The sequence below is a fragment of the Erinaceus europaeus genome, chromosome 3 (genome assembly GCF_950295315.1).
Source record: "Erinaceus europaeus chromosome 3, mEriEur2.1, whole genome shotgun sequence".
NCBI lineage: Eukaryota > Metazoa > Chordata > Mammalia > Eulipotyphla > Erinaceidae > Erinaceus > Erinaceus europaeus.
The window spans coordinates 66,585,948-66,606,026 of record NC_080164.1 but is presented as its reverse complement, the minus strand read 5'-3'; the positions used below and the strand labels follow the sequence as shown (position 1 = coordinate 66,606,026).

General features: G+C 43.6%; 1 protein-coding gene across 1 annotated transcript in view; it reads left to right on the top strand.

The window, feature by feature from the left end:
• Window positions 1-1,742: 1,742 nt before the first annotated feature.
• The window catches only part of ACOXL (acyl-CoA oxidase like), a 361,479-nt gene continuing 343,142 nt past the window's right edge, over window positions 1,743-20,079 (top strand). The window contains exon 1 of the mRNA XM_060188434.1: window positions 1,743-1,873. Coding sequence (XP_060044417.1) covers window positions 1,749-1,873 — 125 coding nt within the window. The 5' untranslated portion in view covers window positions 1,743-1,748. The remainder of the gene's footprint in view (window positions 1,874-20,079) is intronic.

Here is a 20,079-nt window from a genome sequence, read left to right as displayed (position 1 = left end):
GGAGCCAGAGGCGACCCGAACTGCCCCTGCGGCTACAGACAGACTATGACCCACATAGTCAACGACTGCCACCTCTCCAGATTCAAAGGAGGTCTCGAAACTTTACATCAGGCTCAACCTGACGCTGTTGACTGGCTACGGAAGAAGGGCAAACTCTAGAAGAAGAAGAAGAAGAAAGTCTTCTCATGTGAGAGAGCAAATCCCTTATTCACTACCTTTAATTGGTATTCTTACTTACAACTGCACAGATGATGTGGTAGAGTGAATAATGTCTGCCCCCCCCCCCCAAGATCTGTACTATCTACCCCCCAGAACCTGTATGTTATCTTGTGTGACAAAAGGGATATTACTGCTGTAATATATATGATTTTGTTGTTGTTGTTTCACTGGGATTTCATGGCTTCTGGCTGACTTTTTTTTTTTAGATGGAAAGACAGAAACACACAGAGAAAGATGTCTCCTAAAAGCTAGAGGAGATGAGGAAAGAGATTTTTCTCTCCAGCCTCCAGAAGAACTCTAGCTCTACCAACACCTTGAGTTTAGCCCCTTAAGACTGAACTTTTAATCTCTTAAATTGTAGGAAAATAAATTGGTGCAGTCTTCAACCACTTGGCTTGTGGTAATTTACTACACAAGGCACAGGAAACGGACACAAGCTGCGTCTACTAACCTAGTGACAATAGAAGATGTCTCAGTGCCTCTACCACAGTCCCACAGTGATTCCTACAATAGAGGAGTCTTTGGAAGGGAACAGCTAGTAGTTCAGTGGATATGTTAGAATAAAGGGATAATAGCACAGTGGGTTAAGTGCACATGGTGCGAAGTGCAAGGGCCAGTGTCAGGATCCAGGTTCAAGTACCCAGCTCCCCACCTGCACTTGGGGGGAGATTCGCTTCACAAGTGGTGAAGCAGGTCTGCAGGTGTCTTTCTCTCTCCCTCTCTGTTTTCCCTTCTCTCTCGATTTCTCTCTGTCCTATCCAACAACAACAACAATAATAACAAGGGTAACAAGGGCAACAAAAATGGGAAAAAATGGCTGCCAGGAGCAGTGGATTGGTAGTGCAGGCACCGAGACCTAGCGATAACCCTGGAGGCAAAATAAATAAATAAATAAATAAAAATAAAGGGATAAACTCAATCCCAACGTGCTACATCATCAAAAAGGCGAGAGGCTTGAGGATGAGACAAAGTTTCACGTTCATTGCCTTGTTCTGTCTGTAAATCTCTTTCTTACTCTAGAACGTGGTGACTGGAGGCACAGGTCACTGTAACACCTGTTTTGGAAATGCCAGGGGTTTGAGCTGAGCTGTAGCAGAGCTGGCCCCGGGAACATGGACCAGGCTGTGTGGGACCTTGGGGTCCAGACAAAGAGGCTGCCACAGGAGACCCTCTGAGTAAAACTCAAGCTTTGAGCAGCCAAGATTCTGTGTCACGTCCTCCTGATCAACTTTCTTTTATGGCTCTGATGCTTCTTATGGGTCCACAGACCGCAGGGATCATTAACCAGAGGACAGGTGCAGCGGAAGCTAAAGCCCCAGAGTTTGAGGGTCCCCAGAAGAGCCAGAGGACCCCTGACTCCTTTGCCACCTCTTGGTTCTAAACTCATGGAGCTGGTCTGGGGGTGGGGATGGGGGCGGGGTCGAGCGGTGCAGGAGGGCGGAGCCGCGCCTGGCCAGCGGGGCCTCTGGAGGCGCGGGAGCGGGTCCGCAGTCAGCTCACTTCTCAGGACAGCCGGCAACACGCGCGCCATGGACCCTGCTCCCGACCTGGGGCTGCAGGACTCGGCCCTCAACCGCTACTTGGACGGCGACTTCTGGAGCCTCAAGGACGAGCTGTGCAGGCTCCTGGGAGGCAGCCCGCTCTTTCGCCAGAGGTACCCCGCCACCCCCACCCTGCCTGCAACCCCCCATCCCGTCCACACAGCCCGGGGCGCGCCTGGCTGCAGCGAGGTGGAGGGCGGGGTGCGCTCGAGACACCCTCCGCTCTCCTGCAGGGGACGCTGCTCCCGCCGCCTCAGCAGCCCGGGGCGCCTGGTCTCCACCTGCGCTCCTATCCCAGCGGGGTGAGTGGCCTACCCTCGAATGGGTGGCGCGGGGCTGCAAGTCGCCGAGGAAGCTCCCCTCCGGGTCTTGCTTCCAAACCCCAGAACCGCTTTTGGGCGCCCCAGGGTGGAAAGAGCAAATCCGGGGTGGTGGGGTGGGGCCGCTTCCAGAGCCGCGGTGCAGCCCAGTCACTCAGGGGCGCGGGAAAGCGGACTGGCCAGCGTCGGCCGGGGGGTGCACCTGCCGGCTTTAGAGGGCATTTTCGGGGGACAGGGACTGACTGACCCTGCACAGGGCGAGGGGGGCAATCTCTTAGGGGTCCCGCCGCACAGGTGTGCAGAGCGAGCATCTGAACCCCAGTGGGGGTACTTGGTAAGGTGGGCTTGGGTCCTTAAGGTAAGTGGACCCCAGGCAGAGGGGTTGGCTGAGGGAACCCACATCTGCAGAAAATGACTCTGAGGAGAGGGTCAGGATCTCTGCGGCCAGTCAACCTCATCTCAGGCAGTCTGGATAACCCGCACTTGAACCAATCTTTGCAGTTTTAAGAAAGCCTCGGGTTTTCTAATGCCAGTATGTGTGGAGCGCGTTCTTTACATTGGACAGGACCCGGTTTAAGCCTGACATTGGAGCTTGACCCCAAGGAGAAGCTTCGCCAGTGGCAGAGCGGTGCTGTGGTCTCTCTCTCCACTTTCTCCTTCTCTTTATCTCACCCGCTATGAGGACAAAAGAAAAAAGAGGGCGCCAGGCGCTTGCAGGCTTAAAATGGTCGTAGTGACCTTGGGGTCAGGGGAGGAGGAAGGGGGACATATATTCATTCTTCTGTTGCCTACAAGGATCAACTAGTTAACTCTTGCCCAGTCAGCATGTTTTATTTCTCTCTCCAAAGAGAGAAGGCGATGACTTGAGTAAAAGGGTGTCTTTGGAAAATAAATTGGAGGTCCAGCACCAGGGGTACCTACCTACTGTGCATTTTGGGAGAAGGGCTTGGGGCGGGGGAAGGGGTAGCATTTAGGGAAGATGAAAGAGACTTTTCAGTTAGTGGGTATAATCCCTTAACTCCTCTCTTTCCTTTTCTCCCCCATTTAGCTTCTTTGTATCATAGTTCTCAAATGTAGATGGTGTCAGGAGATAAGTCTAAAGAATCATTTTTGTAATGATACTAAGATGAAAAGGACTGCTTATTTCTCACTTTTTTCATGATTGTACAGTGGTGTCTTCCACAGACTATGTGATATGATAATAGATTAAATGCAGGTGGGTATGATAATTCATCGCTCTTGTACTAAGACTGATATTAAAGGGATCTGTGAGAATTTAGGACATCACTACTCTTTTTACTGATTTGTTTTGTAAAGTAGTTTTTTTCATTTTGGAGGGGTTCACTGACAGATAACTCACTTGGTAGATCACAAGCTTAATTATGTATAAGGCACTGGGCACATCTATTGACACCACATGAATGAGTTTAAAGAGTCAAAAAAAAAGAGTCTTACTTTCTTGCTAAATAATAAAAAAAAAATCATGGCATCATCATCCATGCACAAGACTTTTGGTACTACATTAACAATAGTTTAATAAATAAAATATAAAGATTTTTATTAAAATATTTATAAGCATGTTAATGTTATTTTCATATGATTTGATAGAGTTGACTTTTTCTCACTTTTTTTTTTGCCTCTAGGGTTATCACTGGGGCTTGGTGCCTGTACTACGAATCCACTGCTCTTGCAGCCAATATTTTTGATATTTTGGATAGGATAGAGAGAAATTGAGGGGGTAGGAGAATATAGAGAGGGAGAAAGACACAGGTAAAACACCTGCAGACCAGCTTCAACACTCGTGAAGCAACCCCCCTAAGGGTGGGGAGCTGGGGGCTCAAACTGAGATTCTTGCATGGGTGCTTATGCTTTGTACAATGTGCACTTAACCTGGTATGCTACTGCCTGGCCCTGTCTCACAATTTCTAATGTAGGAAAATATGAATAGGGAGTCAGGCGGTAGCACATGTGGTGCAAAGTGCAAGGACCTGAGTAAGGGTTCCGGTTCCAGCCTCTGGATCCCCACCTGCAGGGGAGTCGCTTCACAGGTGGTGAAGCGGGTCTGCAGGTGTCTGTCTTTCTCTCCCCCTCTCTGTCTTCCCTTTCTCTCTCCATTTCTCTCTGTCCTGTCTTCTTCTTCTAGCGTCCTGTCTAACAACGATGACATCAATAACAAAACTACAAGAATAAAAAGGGCAACAAAAGGGAAAATAAATAAATAAATAAATTTTAAAAAAATTTAAAAATCAATAATATTGATAGGTCACCAATCATTTTTGCAAGAGTTCAACATTTTTTTAAACAATTTTTTTGTTTTTTAATTATCTTCATTTTTTTTATTGGATAGCGACAGCCAGAAATTGAGAGGGAAGGGGGAGGATAGAGAGGAAGAGAGACAGACACCTGCAGCCCTGCTTCACCACTTGTGAAACTTTCCCCCTGCAGGTGGGGACTGAGGACTCAAACCTGGGTCCTTGTGCATTGTAACATGTGCTCAACCAGGTGCACCACCTCCCAGCCCCGGAGTTAAAATTTTTATAGCAGTATTAGGTTTACAACAAAACAGAGGTGCTCACACATACCTAAATTACACCCTAGTCAACATCATCACAGCTTGTGAAGTGTCCCTGCTGCAGCTGGGGCTCGAGAGCTGACCTTGGGTCCTTGTGCATAGTACTATGTGCACTGAACTGGGTGCACCACTACCTGGCCTCCCTCAAGCTCTTTCTCCTCCTCCTCCTCCTCCTCCTCCTCCTTCTTCTTTCTCCTCCTCCTCCTCCTCCCCTTCCTCCTCTTCCTCCTCCTCCTCCTCTTCTTCTTCTTCTAATCCACTGTTCCTGGAGGCTATTTTTTTCCCCCTTTTGTTGCCCTGGTTGTTTTATCATTGTTGTAGTTATTATTATTGTTTTCATTACTGTCATTGTTGTTGGATAGGACAGAGAGAAATGGAGAGAGGAGGGGAAGACAGAGAGGGGGAGAGAAAGACAGACACCTGCAGATCTGCTTCACTGCCTGTGAAGCGACTCCCCTGCAGGTGGGGAGCTGAGGGCTCGAACCGGTATCCTTATGTCGGTCCTTGAGGTATGCACCGTGTGCGCTTAACCTACTGCACTACTGTCTGACTCCCCCCTAGAGCTCTTTATAATATGAAATAAATAACGACAAATTGCTACAAAAAGATTTTAAGAATACATTCACAGACACACACACTCTGGATGAACTATAGGTTATTTATTAAAATAGAGGTATATGTGTGTGTCTGTATACAACACATTTTCTTTTTAGTGAATAATATTAAACTGGATATGTGACAGGTTATTTATCTATTTACCCACTGAAGGACTTTTTTTTTTTTCATCACTGGGGCTTGGTGTCTATACAACGAATCTATTGCTCAAGTGGTTATCTTTTCTTCTTTTCTCTCTCTCTCTCTCTCTCTCTCTCTCTCTTTTATTGTATAGGACAGAGAAATTGAGAAGAGAGATGGTGATAGAAAGGGAGAGATAAAGAGACACTTACAGCACTGGATCACTGCTCTTGAAACTTCCCTCCTGCAGGTGGGAACTGGAGACTTGAACCCAGGTTCTTGTACATGGCAATGTGTGTGTTCAACAGGAGTGCTACCACCCAGCCCTACTGGAGAACATCTTTCAAGTTTTGACAATTCTACATGAAAACTGCTATAAGCATCATTGTGGAAGTCTCAAGAATTTTTAAAAGGGCCTAGGAGATAGCTCCAATTGATTAGAGCACACACTTCACCATGTGTGAGGTCTGGGGTTCTGGACACCACACAGGAACTACACTGATAGCACCAAGGAAGGTCCAAGGATGGTGAAGTGGTCCTGGGGTGTCTCACTTTCTCTCTGTGCCTCTTTTTTTCTCCCCTTCCCATCTGGAATTAAAAAAATCATTTAAAAACATCTGCTGGAAGCAGTGGAATTGCCATGTGTGAGGTTCTAGCTCTGAAAAAGAAACAATAAATTGCTAAGACTGCATAATGGCCCGGTTACTTTAGATTGTCCCTTGTCGCTTCGCATGGTTTGTGCACAAACCTGTTGCTCTATTCCTCCGTCTTCAGTTAGTGTCCAGGCTGCAGTCTCTTGGCTTTTTAAACATGGAAACAATTCTTGGACTGCTACCTCTTGGGTCTTTTCAACTTTCTGTTTAAAAATTGCAACAGAATCTGACAGTGCAAACTACTGACTGGGCTAAGTGGACGCTACTTGCAGAGGACTTGTGCAACCTGCCTAGGGACAGAAGGAAAGGCACACCTGGACTGCAAAGCCTGCAGCCAGCTTTGTTCCTCAGTGGTTTCACCTGCCTGAATCTACACTTTCTTCTCCACAGATCTGGGGTAATATCTGCTGCCGGGTTGTTGTGAAGCTTCGATGAGGAAACTGACTAGGGCTTCAGTACGCTGCCTATGATGTGCTGTCAAAACCCCGCCCCCAAACCAACCCCTCACATATAACATTTTATCACTCTAATAAGTACTTTTCCATTCTTTCTTATTCTTGTTTACTGACTTCATAATTTCAAAATTGTAAAACTGACAGAATTTCCTGTTGTCTTTTCCCAATGATGATAAGTTCTGATATCAATTTGAAGGTTCATTGTGTACTGTAAGGTTTGATCAGAACATGTATTAGAAGACAGTGATCCTGATTTCTCCGTGTTTTAACATTCTGCCAAGTAAAATGCTCCACAGGAGACCAGAAATATTCTTTATTCACTGACTCACTTAGGTCCTTTTAGTCCTCATGTAGCTAATTCTCCCTTCCCCCACTCAGGCCTTTGAAGTTGAAGTAGGTGTGAAGTTTGTGGCAACAGAGCTCTAGTGAGGGCTGTATGTGTGTCTAGTGGGAAGTTTGTACAGGGTCAGGCATTCTTAATGTAAAAGCTTAAGAGTCCAGAAAAAAAAGTTTGCCTCTAAAAGTAAAGAGCTTATACAATTTCTTGTGCACGGAGTGGCTACTTTCCTTTGCTCCAGGGCATCCTCCATTTGTTCTAGATTACTCCCAGGTATGGTGTGGGCTTAGTGCAGGCTTCCCCTGAGGGAATGGCTCCTTCTCTCTTGGAAAGACTAGCCTATCAGGCTGAGCCTCACCATCTTGCTCTGTTAGAGAGTCCCTCAGACTCTGGGATTGCTACCTTTTGTTGTGACAACAATGTTTGTAGTGGTGTGTCAGGTTAGTGTTTCACTTTGGAGAGGGTTAGTTTCTTTGCTCCCTTCCTTACCTTCCCCCACTCCTCTCCTCATTCTGGGTACTTCCTCTCTTTGCCCACAAGACCCCGCCTGTCAGCATGTGGCCCTCTGCCTCCTTCTCTCCTCTTCCTTCCAGTTCTTTCTGACAGAACCAAGTAAAGGTAACTGCTGAGCTAAAAGCTTTGTACTCTAGAAAACATCCGTGTCAACTATTGCCCAGAAGGTGGCAACAGCTCTGCTCACCTAAGGTCAGAATTCTCTCTGCGCCACTGTCTTCCATGTCTGTGTGCCCTCTACTGTCTTCCAAGCTAGTGTCTGAGCTCTTTGAAGGTAGAAACAGACCTCATTTATTTGGAATTATTAAGTTAGTTTATCATGGGGGAAACTAGGAAGCATGGATAGATATCAATGCAGGGGATGCAGGGCTGGAAATACCTCTTGTCAGGGATGTCTTTCAGTTTTTAATATTTTATTTATTTATTTTAAAATCTTTACTTATTGGATAGAGACAGGTGGGAATGGGGATGGGGGGCTTGAACTTGGGTCCCTATGCATTATAACACATGTGTTCAACCAGTGGCGCTACCACTCGGCTCTGAATTTCTTTCAGTTAAAAAAAAACATTTTATTCAGTTTTTTTGGATAGAGACAGAAACTGAGATGTAAGGGGAAGGGAGAGAGATGGAGAGAGGGAAAGGAGGGAGAAAAAGAGGGAGGAAGGGAGGGAGAGAGAGAAAGGGAGAGAGAGAGAGAGAGAGAGGGAGGGAGGGGGAGAGAGAGAGAGAGAGAGAGAGAGAGAGGAGAGAGGAGAGAGAAAGAGAGAGAGACCTGCAGCACTGCTTCACCACTCCTGAAGGGACCAGGGACTTGCACTCAGATCCTTGAGCATTTTTCGTTTGTTTTATTTTTAGATTTTATTTATTTATTTAGTTATATTAATTTATTTTCCCTTTTGTTGCCCTTGTTGTTTTTTATTGTTATTGTAGTTATTGTTGTTGTTATCATTGTTGGATAGAACAGAGTTAAATGGAGGGGAAGACAGAGAGAGGGAGAGAAAGATAGACACCTATAGACCTGCTTCACTGCCTGTGAAGTGACTAGGCCCTTGCACATGGTGAGCCGGGGGCTCGAACCGGGATCCTTACACCGGTCCTTGGGCTTCGCGCCACCGGCACTTAACCTGTGTCGCTACCGCCTGCCTCTCCTAGATTTTATTTATTAATGAGAGAACCAGAGTATCTCTCAGGTACATGTGATATCTGACATCAAACTTGGAACCTCATGCTTTTTAGCTCAATACTCTAGCCACAGCTATACCTCCTGTCAGAGTTTTGTGTGTCTACTTCATTATAGCCTGGACAGCTTTCCTGTATTTAATCTCCATTATCTTTCTTCCCACTACTTTTGTAGATAGCTGATTAGCAAACAAATGCATCATAGGAGGTGGAGTAACCTTGCAAAGTCAAATTAAATCACACTGTGATGCCTAGCCCCATTTGATCAAGGTTCTGAGCCTGTAGTCTTTGACAGTTACCACAGGGTGATTCAGCAGTTTCTGTTTCTGGGCTCTGTGTGTGGGCTTATTGGGTAGCTCTGAAGCTTTGGGGTTTGAAAATGGAGAGGTGTTTGCTAGAAGACAGATTTCTTCCTTCCATGCCTCAGGGGGATTTGTTATTCTTAGCCACCTTCCACTAGAGTGAATGTCTGGCTGTGGGTTGCAGTTTTAGTAAAGATGGAACAGTTTTCATTCTTGCTGCTCTCTACTAGAGGAGACTGACAGTACTCGTTCTTTTTTTTTTAAATTTTTATTTATAAAAAAGGAAACACTGACCAAAGCCATAGGATAAGAGGGAGTTTGACCAAAACCATAGGATAAGAGGGGTACAACTCCCTCTTATCCTATGGTTTTGGTTAGTGTTTCCTTTTTATAAATAATAAATAAATAATAAAAAAAATAAGGGTACAACTCTACACAATTCCCACCACCTCCGTATCTAACACCACATCCCCTCCCCTGATAGCTTTCCTATTCTTTAACCCTCTGGGAGTATGGACCCAGGGTCATTGTGGGATGCATAAGGTGGAAGGTCTGGCTTCTGTAATTGCTTCCCCACTGAACATGGGCGTTGACAGGTAGATCCATACTCCCAGCCTGTCTTTCTCTTTCCCTAGTGGGGCGGGGCTCTGGGGAAGCAGGGCTCCAGGGCACATTGGTGGGGTCCTCAGTCCGGGGAAGTCTGGTCAGCATCATGTTAGCATCTGGAACCTGGTGGCACCAATGGTCCAGAGATCCTACCCTCTCCCGGGAATCCCAGGTTGGAAGCTGCTTCTTTTCGGTGCTCACACCAGGTATTGTCTCCAAGTCACCATCTTGGCTCCACCCGTGACAGTGCTAGTTTATCCTGGTCTGTGCTGGAGATGTTTTCTGAAACAAAACTTCAAAAGGAGTCAGAATAACAATACAGGCTATGATGTGAAAATGGGGTTGATTTCAAGTTCTTGTTAGTGTTTATTTCTAGAATGTTTTCACTGCTGACAGTCATTTGGTGGTCCAAGGTTAAGTGCCAGGGATGTTCCTTGTCAGGAATGCATTTGGATTGGGCATCTGAAGATTTTTTTTTATTATACTGACACTGATTTTTTTAAATTTATATTTTAAGAAGTAGCACACAACCACCTTTTACATTTTTAAAAAATTTTATCTATTTATTTTTCCTCCAGGGTTATCGCTGGGGCTTGGTACCAGCACTATGGATCTACCTTTCCCACTGGCCATTTTTTTCTTTTTATTTCATTTAATAAGACAGAGAAAAAACGAGAGGGGAGGGTGAGATAGGGAGAGAGAAAGATAGACACCTACAGACTTGATTCATTGTTCAATAAGTGTCCCTTCCCTGTAAGTGGGGAGTAGGGACTCAAACCTGGGTCCTTGTGGGGACCCTTACATATAGTACTGTGTGTGCTTAACCAGGTGTGCCACTGCAAGGCCACCCTTTTTCACTTTTTAAAAACATTTTATCTATGGGGCCAGGTGTTGGGAAGACTACTACAGTGCGCAAGGACCCAGGTTTAAGTCTCTAGTCCCCACTTGCAGGGGGAAAACTTCACGAGTAGTGAAGTTGAGCTGCTGGTGTTTCTGTCTCTATCCCTCTCTATCTCCCCCTCCCCTCTCAATTTCTCTCTGTCTTATCCAATAATAAATAAATAAAATAGTAACATGACCACTTAACCAGGTGTGTCACCACCTAGCCCCCACACAACCACATTTTAAAAGTGGTTTTTAGTTTAAATATGTGTGCTTGCTTAAAGCACAAATGTTTTTGTTATTGCTTTGTTTGATTTTTCTTTTTAAAATCGCTACCTTGTAATGACTTTCAATTAATAGGAAATTGCAGAGAAACTAAAGAGAGTCCTTGTATACTTCTCCCTGTGTGTCCTCTAATATTAGTATCTCACATAGCCATGGTATATTTGTCAAAATTAAGAAAACAGCATGTCATACATCAGATAAGAGGCTAATAACCAAAATACATAAAGAGCTCACCAAACTCAGCAACAAGAAAATAAATAACCCCATCCAAAAGTGGAGAGAAGATATGAACAGAATATTCACCACAAAAGAGATCCAGAAGGCCAGAGACATATGAAAAAATGCTCCATGTCAGAGAAATGCAAATAAAGACAACAATGAGATACCACTTCACTCCTGTGAGAATGTCATACATCTGAAAAGGTAGCAGCAACAAATGCTGGAGAGGTTGTGGGGACAAAGGAACCCTCCTGCACTGCTGGTGGGAATGTCAGTTGGTCCACCCTTTGTGGAGAGCAGTCTGGAGAACTCTTAGAAGGCTAGAAGTGGACCTACCCTATGACCCTGGAATTCTTCTCCTGGAGATATATCCTAAGGAACCAAACATACCCATTCAAAAAGAGTTGTGTATACCTATATTCATAGCGGCACAATTTGTAATAGCCAAAACCTGGAAGCAACCCAGGTGAGTGGCTGAGCAAGACGTGGTCCAAATACACAATGGAATACTGACTCAGCTATTAAAAATGGTGAATTTACCTTCTCCAGCCCATCTTGGATGGGGCTTGAAGAAATCATCTTAAGTGGGTTAACTCAGAAACAGAAGGATGAATATGGAATGATCTCACTCTCAGGAAGAAGTTGAGAAACAGGATCCGAAGGGAAAACACTAAGCAGAACTTGGACTGGAGTTGGTGTATTGCACCAAAGTAAAAGACTCGGGTGGGTGGGTGGGTGGGGGGGAAGGTTCATGTCCAGGACCTAATGGGGGTTGTATTGTTATAGGGAAAACTGGGAAATGTTTTGCATTTTACTGTTGACTGTAAACCCCAATAAATAAATTAAAAAAAATATTAATGCCAAAAAAAAAAAAGGAAGGAAGAAAACAGCATGTCAGTTAAGCTCTAGACTTTAGCTTAGCTTTTTAGCTTTATCACTGGTGTCCTATTTCTCTCTAGGTTCTCTCATTATGTTTTGTTGTCACATAACTTGGGCCTCTTCTGAACGTAAAACTGACAGTTTCTTAGTCTTTCCATTTTAATAACCTTGACACTTCTAAAGAATGTTGGCTGTTGGGTATTTTGTTGACTGTCCCTTAATTTGGTTTTGTTTGCTTTTATTATTATTATTATTTTCATGCTTAGACTGAGGTTCTGGGAAATAGGGGAGAATATCACAGAGGGGAGGTACCTGTTTCATCATGTCCTACGTGGATGTGGATATTATCAACAAGGCTTGTGCAGAACTTTTTCTGAATCAGACTCCATCTTGTCTCAGCTGTCCTGAGGAAGCTTCTAGGTAGAAAGTAAGCAGCTAGACTTAATTCTGTCCTGGGTACTACAAAGTAATCTCCACTCTGACTTTTCCTTGAAGAAAGAACACTTACTGATTTCTCCTTACCAGAGAAAGAACATCAATATCCTCTTCTCTCCTATAGATGACTAAGAAAAACACAGGTGGGGGCTACATTATGGTGTCAGTTGAGAGCACATATTGCAGTGTGTGGTCCCCACCTGCAGGAAGGAAGCTTCAGGGATGGTGAAACAGTGCCGTAGGTCTCTCACTCTCTCTCTCTCTCCTTCCCTTTCAACTTCCCCTCCCTCAATTTCTCTCTGTTCTATCAAAATATAAAGGAAAAAATGGCTCCCTGGAACAGTATATTAATCTGGTAGGCACTGAGCCTCAGTGATAGCCCTGGTTGCAATAAACCCCCCCTTTTTTCCCCTAGAAATTAAAAAAGGAAGATCTTTTCTGCTGGTTTTTACAAAAAGTTGCCACATAGAAACATTTCTATTTGAAGACCCCTAACAACCAGTGGTTGAGTCACATCACTCCCCCACATAATCTTTTATTTATTCTTTAAAAAATATTTATTTATTCCCTTTTGTTGCCCTTGTTTTTTTTAAATGTTGTAGTTACTATTGTTGTTATTGAGATTGTCTTTGTTGGATAGGACAGAGAGAAATGGAGAGAGGAGGGGAAGACAGAGAAGGGAAAAAAAGATAGACACCTGCAGACCTGCTTCACCACCTGTGAAGTGACTCCCCTGCAAGTGGGGAGCCAGGTGGGGGGGGGGCTCAAACTGGGATCCTTGTGCTGGTCCTTGCACTTAACCCACGTGTACTTAATCCCATTGTGCTACTGCTCAATTTACCCTTTCTTTATTCTTAAACCTTTATTTATTCTTTTTTTTTTTTATTTAAGAAAGGATAAATTAACAAAACCATAGTGTAGGAGGGGTACAACTCCACACAATTCCCACCACCCAATCTCCATTTCCCACTCCCTCCCCTGAGAGCTTTCCCACTCTCTATACCTCTGGCAGCATGGACCCAGGGTCATTGTGGGTTGCAGAAGGTGGAAGGTCTGGCTTCTGTAATTGCTTCCCCGCTGAACATGGGCGTTGACTGGTCGGTCCATACTCTCAGTCTGCCTCTCTCTTTCCCTTCTTCTTCTAGCGTTTGCCCTTCTTCCATAGCCAGTCAACAGCATCAGGTTGAGCCTGATGTAAAGTTTCGAGACCTCCTTCGAATCTGGAGAGGTGGCAGTCGTTGACTATGTGGGTCATAGCCTGTCTGTAGCCACAGAGGCAGTTCGGGTCGTCTCTGGCTCCCCAGCAATGGAACATAGCGGTGCACTGGCCATGGCCTGTTCAATAGCGATTGAGGAGGGCCCAATCATAACGTGCTAGGGCTCTTTCCTTATTAGGGTGGGTCTCTGGGGAAGCGGAGCTCCAGGACACATTGGTGGGGTCTTCAGTCCAGGGAAACCTGGCCAGCATCCTGATGACATCTGGAACCTGGTGACTGAGAAGAGAGTTAACATACAAAGCCAAACAAATTGTTGAGCAATCATGGACCCAAAGCTTGGAATAGTGGAGAGGAAGTGTTGGGGGGGTACTCACTGCAAACTCTAGTGTACTTCTGCTTTCAGGTATATATTTTGCAGTAGTTTATGGATACGTGTAAACATATGCTCTCTCTCACAGAAACTGGTGTATATCTAGGTTTTGGGACTTTGTTAGAAAGTGAACCACCTGGGATGGAATTAGAGAGTACTATGAAAGGAAAGGTAATGAAGCTGAAGGGTTGTCATTCCACACGTGAAGTCTCTGGACACAGTCTGAAGTGAAGCATGTTGAGGTGGCAATCGTTGTGTCGATTAGATTGCGATTGGCAGATGCAATATTATTTGATATGGATTGGGAGAGGCATACGGGAAAGTGGGCCCTATCTAAGGGTTCCAGGACTGGGGGAAGTAGAGGCTCTATAGTGGAGATGTGAGGTTCCTGCTGTCTTAGGGTTCCAAAAGACAATGGATAGTTAATGTTATCATCACATTATTTGGTAATTAGGTTAACTTTGAAAAGTCCTTTTGTTAGGGTTTGCTGTACAGTACCCAGTATCTTGTATATAGCTGTGCTATTGGTTGCAAACTTTTCTTTATTCTTTAAATTTTTTTAAAAATTATTTTTATTTATTTGTTGGGTATAGACAAATTGAGAGGAGTAGATGGACAGAGAGAGACACCTGCAGCACTGCTTCACCACTTGCAAAGCTTTCCCCCCTGCAAGTGGGGAATGAGGGCTCAGACCTGGGTCCTTGTGCATTGTAACATGTACACTCAACCAGGTGCGCTGCTACCCAGCCCCTTTATTCATTTTGTTAAAATCTTTTTAAAATGTATTTATTACTAGATAGATACAGAGAGAAATTGAGAGAGGAGGAGTTAGAGAGGGAGAGAGACAGACAGACACCTGTAGACCTCCTTCACCACCCATGAAACTTTTCCCCCTGCATGTGGAGACCAGGAGTTTGAAGCTGGGTCCTTGTGCACTGTAATGTGTGTGCTTAACCAAGTGCACCACTGCCAGCCCCCCTTTCTTTATTCTTAATTAACTCTGGTTTATGGTGGTGCATGGTATTAAGTTTGAGAACTTAGGAGTCTCAAACATGGAACATACTTTCATAAACATTATGCTATTTCCCAGTCTTGATCAATCTTTTGAAACTCTCCCAATGCCCTGACTCTGATAGAACACACTTTATTAAGATCTCTTGGGTATAAATGTGGATCTTGATCTCTCCTTTCTTTTTGTTTTTATTCAAATAGATGAGTAGGGGGAGAGTAAGAGGCTGTGTGTGTGTGTGTGTGTGTGTGTGTGAGAGAGAGAGAGAGAGAGAGAGAGAGAGAGAAATCACAGTGTCAGAGCTGTTTATGATGTCATAGCTCCTCCCATGTGGTGCAGGAGCTCAAGCCTGGGCTACACATATGGCAAGGAATGCACCCTACCCAGTGATCTATCTCTCAAGCCCTCTGTTCTTTCTTAATCATACTATGGCTTGAGCATTTCTGTGTTGACACATCACTGGTGACAAGTGATTGATCCCCGGGAAATATGGTGGCTATCATTTCTCTACCATAAAATAACTCTTTCTTCTTTTGCAGCAAAGTCCTTCCAAGTTAGGGAAATGCAGCCGACATGCAGGGATGGGGGTGGGTGGGGAGATAAGGTTGTAGGGGGTGTGGAAAATTTAACCTCTACCTTCTGAAAGAGAAAGCAGCTATATCAATTATTTATTACAGGAGATTTACTTTCTTTATTTAAACTATTTGAAGTGTAGACTCTTGGGGCCAGGTGGTGGTGCACCGGGTTAAGTGCAAGGACTCCTGCTCCCCACCTACAGGGGGTCCGCTTCAGGAGCTAGGTGAAGCAGGTCTGCAAGCATCCTTCTTTCTCTCCCTCTCTCTGTCTACTCATCCTCAATTTCTCTTTGTCCTATCTAATAAAAAAAAATCACAAAGAACAAATGTGGTCATGAGTAGTGGTGAATTTATATTGCCAGCACTGAGCCCCAGCAATAACAGTGGTGGCAATACATACATACATACATACATACATACATACATACATATATACATAAATACTAAAATTAAAAAAAGAAAAAAATGAAGCATAGACTCTTGTATATTTATGTTAGACTTTGGGTCAAAACCGCACTGTGCATTATATCTTTTGTGATTCAAATTGTGCCAGCATTGGCCATTGGGAATCTACTGTGCTCCACTGACAACCCCCATTCTTTGTTGAATGTTAAGAATTTTCTTACTTTTTAACACCCCAAGATGCTCCAGACTCATCTTTTATTTTCCTCATTCCTGTCTAGAATCAGCCATTTCCCCAAGGAGCTCCCCCTTCTTTCTTTTGAAAATAGCTATTAGAAGTCAAGATATGTACATGAAGAGGGATCTGTTACAGAATAAAGCAGTAATACTACACTTCTTCTATTTTTGGTCATCTATGTTCTTCTAAAACTTTATATTAAAAAAGACTCAATTCTAGCCCCCGGCTCCCCACCTGAGGGGGGGGTCCCTTCACAAGCAGTGGGTGAAGCAGGTTGCAGGTGTCTTTCTCTCCCCTCTCTATCTTCCCCTTCTCTCTCAATTTCTTTCTCTTATCCAACAATAACAACGACAACAACAAGTGGAAAAAATGGCCTCCAGGAGCAGTGGAGTTGTAGTGCAGGCACTGAGCCCCAGTTTCTTCTTCTAGCGTTTGCCCTTCTTCCGTAGCCAGTCAACAGCGTCAGGTTGAAAGCTGTCAGGAGCTGCTTGTTGCTGGCTTTGAAAGTGACTGGGATCCATGTGGATTCAATCGGCTAGGAAGGATCGTCAGTTTCCCCAATGAATGGGTACTCACGGGATGCACCACGGGAAGGTCGATCCAATGCATCCAATGAGCCCCAGTGATAACCCTGGAGGAAAAAAAAAAAAAAGATGAGACTGGGGGTGGGGGCTGGCCATAGTGCACCGGATTAGTGCACATTGTATGAAGAGCAAAGACCTGAGCAAGGATCTCGGTCCAAGACCCCAACTCTCCACCTTTGTGGGGGGGGGGTCACTTCACAAGCGCCAAAGCAGGTCTCTGTCTGCCTGTCTGTCTATCTATCTATGTATCTATCATCCATCCATCCATCCATCCATCCATCCATCCATCCATCCATCTATCCATTCATGTATCTCTTTATCCATATGTACCTATCTATCTATATCTCTATCTTCCATCCATTCCATCTACTATTTATCTATCTATCTATCTATCTATCTTCCATCCATTCCATCTATCTATCTATCTATCTTCCATCCATTCCATCTATCATCTATCTATCTTCCATCCATCCATCCATCTATCTATCTATCTATCTATCTTCCATCCATCTATCTATCTATCTATCTATCTATCTATCTATCTATCTATCTCCCTTCCATCTATCTATCTATCTATCTATCTATCTCCCATCCATTCCATCTATCTATCTATCTATCTATCTATCTATCTATCTATCTTCCATCCATTCCATCTATCTATCTATCTTCCATCCATTCCATCTATCTATCTATCTATCTTCCATCCATCCTCTATCAATCTATCTATCTATCTATCTATCTATCTATCTATCTATCTATCTATCTATCTTCCATCCATTCTATCTATCTATCTATCTATCTATCTATCTATCTATCTATCTATCTATCTATCTATCTTCCATCCATTCTATCTATCTATCTATCTATCTATCTATCTATCTATCTATCTTCCATCTATTCCATCTATCCATCTATCTATCTTCCATCCATTCCATCTATCTATCTATCTACCTATCTATCTATCTATCTATGTATCTATCTATCATCTTCCATCCATTCCATCTATCTATCTATCTATCTATCTTCCATCCATTCCATCTATCCAACTATCTATCATCTATCTATCTATCTATCTATCATCTTCCCCTCCTCTCTCAATTTCTCTCTGTCCTGTCCAATAAAATGGAAAAAATAGCGACTAGTAGCAGTGGATTTTTAGTGCTGGTACCAAGCCCCAGTAATAACTCAGGAGGCAATATATATAATATTGAGCAACTTTATACCCACTAGTTAGACTTTACCACTAACATATTACTGTATTTGTTATAGCATATATTTGTCCATTTAGTTGTCCCTCTATCAAATTCCTTTTTTGGATGTATTTTAAAGTTGCAGGCTTAAGTACATCAAGAGTATTTCCTCCTAAGTAATTCAATGTGAATTTATTAGCACAAGTTCGATGTATATTCAGATTTTCTTTGCTGGAAAGCATACTGGAATGCAAAAACTTAAGTGTACTGTATCAGTGCAAATACATTCTAGTAAATACATACCCCTATGTAACCCTATCAAAATATAGAAAATTGTTATACCAATTTCTTCATGCCTTTCCAGGTCAATTCTTGCCCTTAACCTCCTGGAGATAGCCACTTCTATGTTTTTTCCTAGTGTGTTTAAGTTTCGCCTTTTTTTTTCTTCCTACCAGGGCTATTTCTGACAGTCATTGTCTACACAACTCCACCATTTTCTAGTGGCCATTTTCTAGTGAGGGTGAGAGACAAAAAGAGGGAGAGGAAGAGAGATAGGAGAGAGATACCTGCAGCACTACTCCACTGCTTGTGAAGTTTCCCTCCTGCAGGGGGGTACCAGGGGCTTAAACCTGGCCCTTGTTCATGATAAAGTGTGTGCTCTACTCGGGGAACCACCGCCTGGCCCCTGAAGTTTGTTTAAAAGTTTAGTTAAAAATAGAGTAACACAATATGTTTGCTAAACATATTTTTGTTGGCATGTTAGTTAATTCAATTTAATTGTATACAACAATGAGGATCAATGAGCTGCAACTACAATAGATACTAAAGGTGAAGCCAGAAACAAAAGAATACTCTGTCTAATTGCATTACTTTAATGTTCAAAGGCAGTGGAAGACTGAATTGTGAGCCTGGAGAGCAGCTAGTAGTGGGTTGGAGAAAGAAGTGATTGAAAGAAGATTGTGTGTGTTAGTGATGTGGTGCAATTTTCCTTGGTTCGGTAGGAAAATTTTACAGTTGGGTTTCCTTTGTAAATTCATTAGACTCATTCTTGCTGCTGCTGCTGCTGCTGCTGCTGGTGGTGGTGGTAGGGTGTGTATGTATTTACATTGCTCTAGTTTGACTTTTCTACAGGTCATATATATATATATATATATATATATATATGTATATTATATGGAGAGAGAGAGGGAGAGAGAGAGAGAGAGAGAGGTGAAAGACTCTGCAGCATTAAACCTTCTTTGAATGCATTGGGGCTGGACTCAAATCTGGGCTGTGTGCATGGCAAAGCAGGCACACCATCCAGGTGAGTTAGTTCACCAGCCAAGTCCCTCCTTCCTTCCTTCCTTCCTTCCTTCTTTCCTTCCTTCCTTCCTTCCTTCCTTCCTTCCTTCCTTGTTTCCTTCCTTCCCATTTGGCTTTCATTTTGTTACCAGGGTTATTGCTGGGGCTTGGTGCCTTCATAACAACTGCACTGCTCCCAGTGGCTTTTTTTTCTTTTCGTTCTTTGATAGAGGGTGAGGAGAGAGACAGATAGAGAGATAGAAAGAGAGATAGCTGTAGCACTATTTCACTGCTCATGAAGCTTTTCCCCTACAGGTGGGGGCTGGGGGCTTGAATCTGAGTACTCATACATGGTAATATGTGCATTCAATTGGGTGTGCCACAGCCTAACTCTTTGGCCTCTACTTTTAAAATGTCTTGAAAATAAGAAACTAGTTTGTGCCCATCCGTTGCATATATGTACTTGTATGTGTGTGTTAACAATTTCATGTGTACTCATTATCCATTTTGATCGAACCAATTACCTGAAAACCAGGCAGCCTATGACAGTAACACATATTATCTCCAATAGTTTCTGTTAGTCAGGGATTTCAGATTATCTTAGCTGAGTGGCTCTGGGTCTTTTGGTAAATTCCACCTGAAGCTGTGCTTCACCACTCATGAAGCTTTTCTCCTGCAGGTGGGTACCAGGGGCTCAAACCGGGGTCCTTTCACACTATAACATGTGCGCTGAACCAGGTGCGCCACCACCTGGCCCCCTATATCTCACTTTTATAAACATAGTATTTAAGGTGACATAAAGTGGGTTAACATGTAAAATGTAGAGGCTGATATTTAAACACAAAATACAGATGTTGTATGAGAGTTTGGAAAGCTTCAGGGCTCTTTAAACATTGAGTTTTCTTTTTAAATAATTTTAAAAATTATCTTTATTTATTTATTGGATAGAGACAACCAGCAATTGAGAGGGAAGAGAATAATAGAGAGAGAGACAGGGACATATCTGTAACACTGCTTTTCACCACTTGCAAAGCTTTCGCCTGCAGGTGGGAACCAGGGGAGACTCGACCCCAGGCCCTTG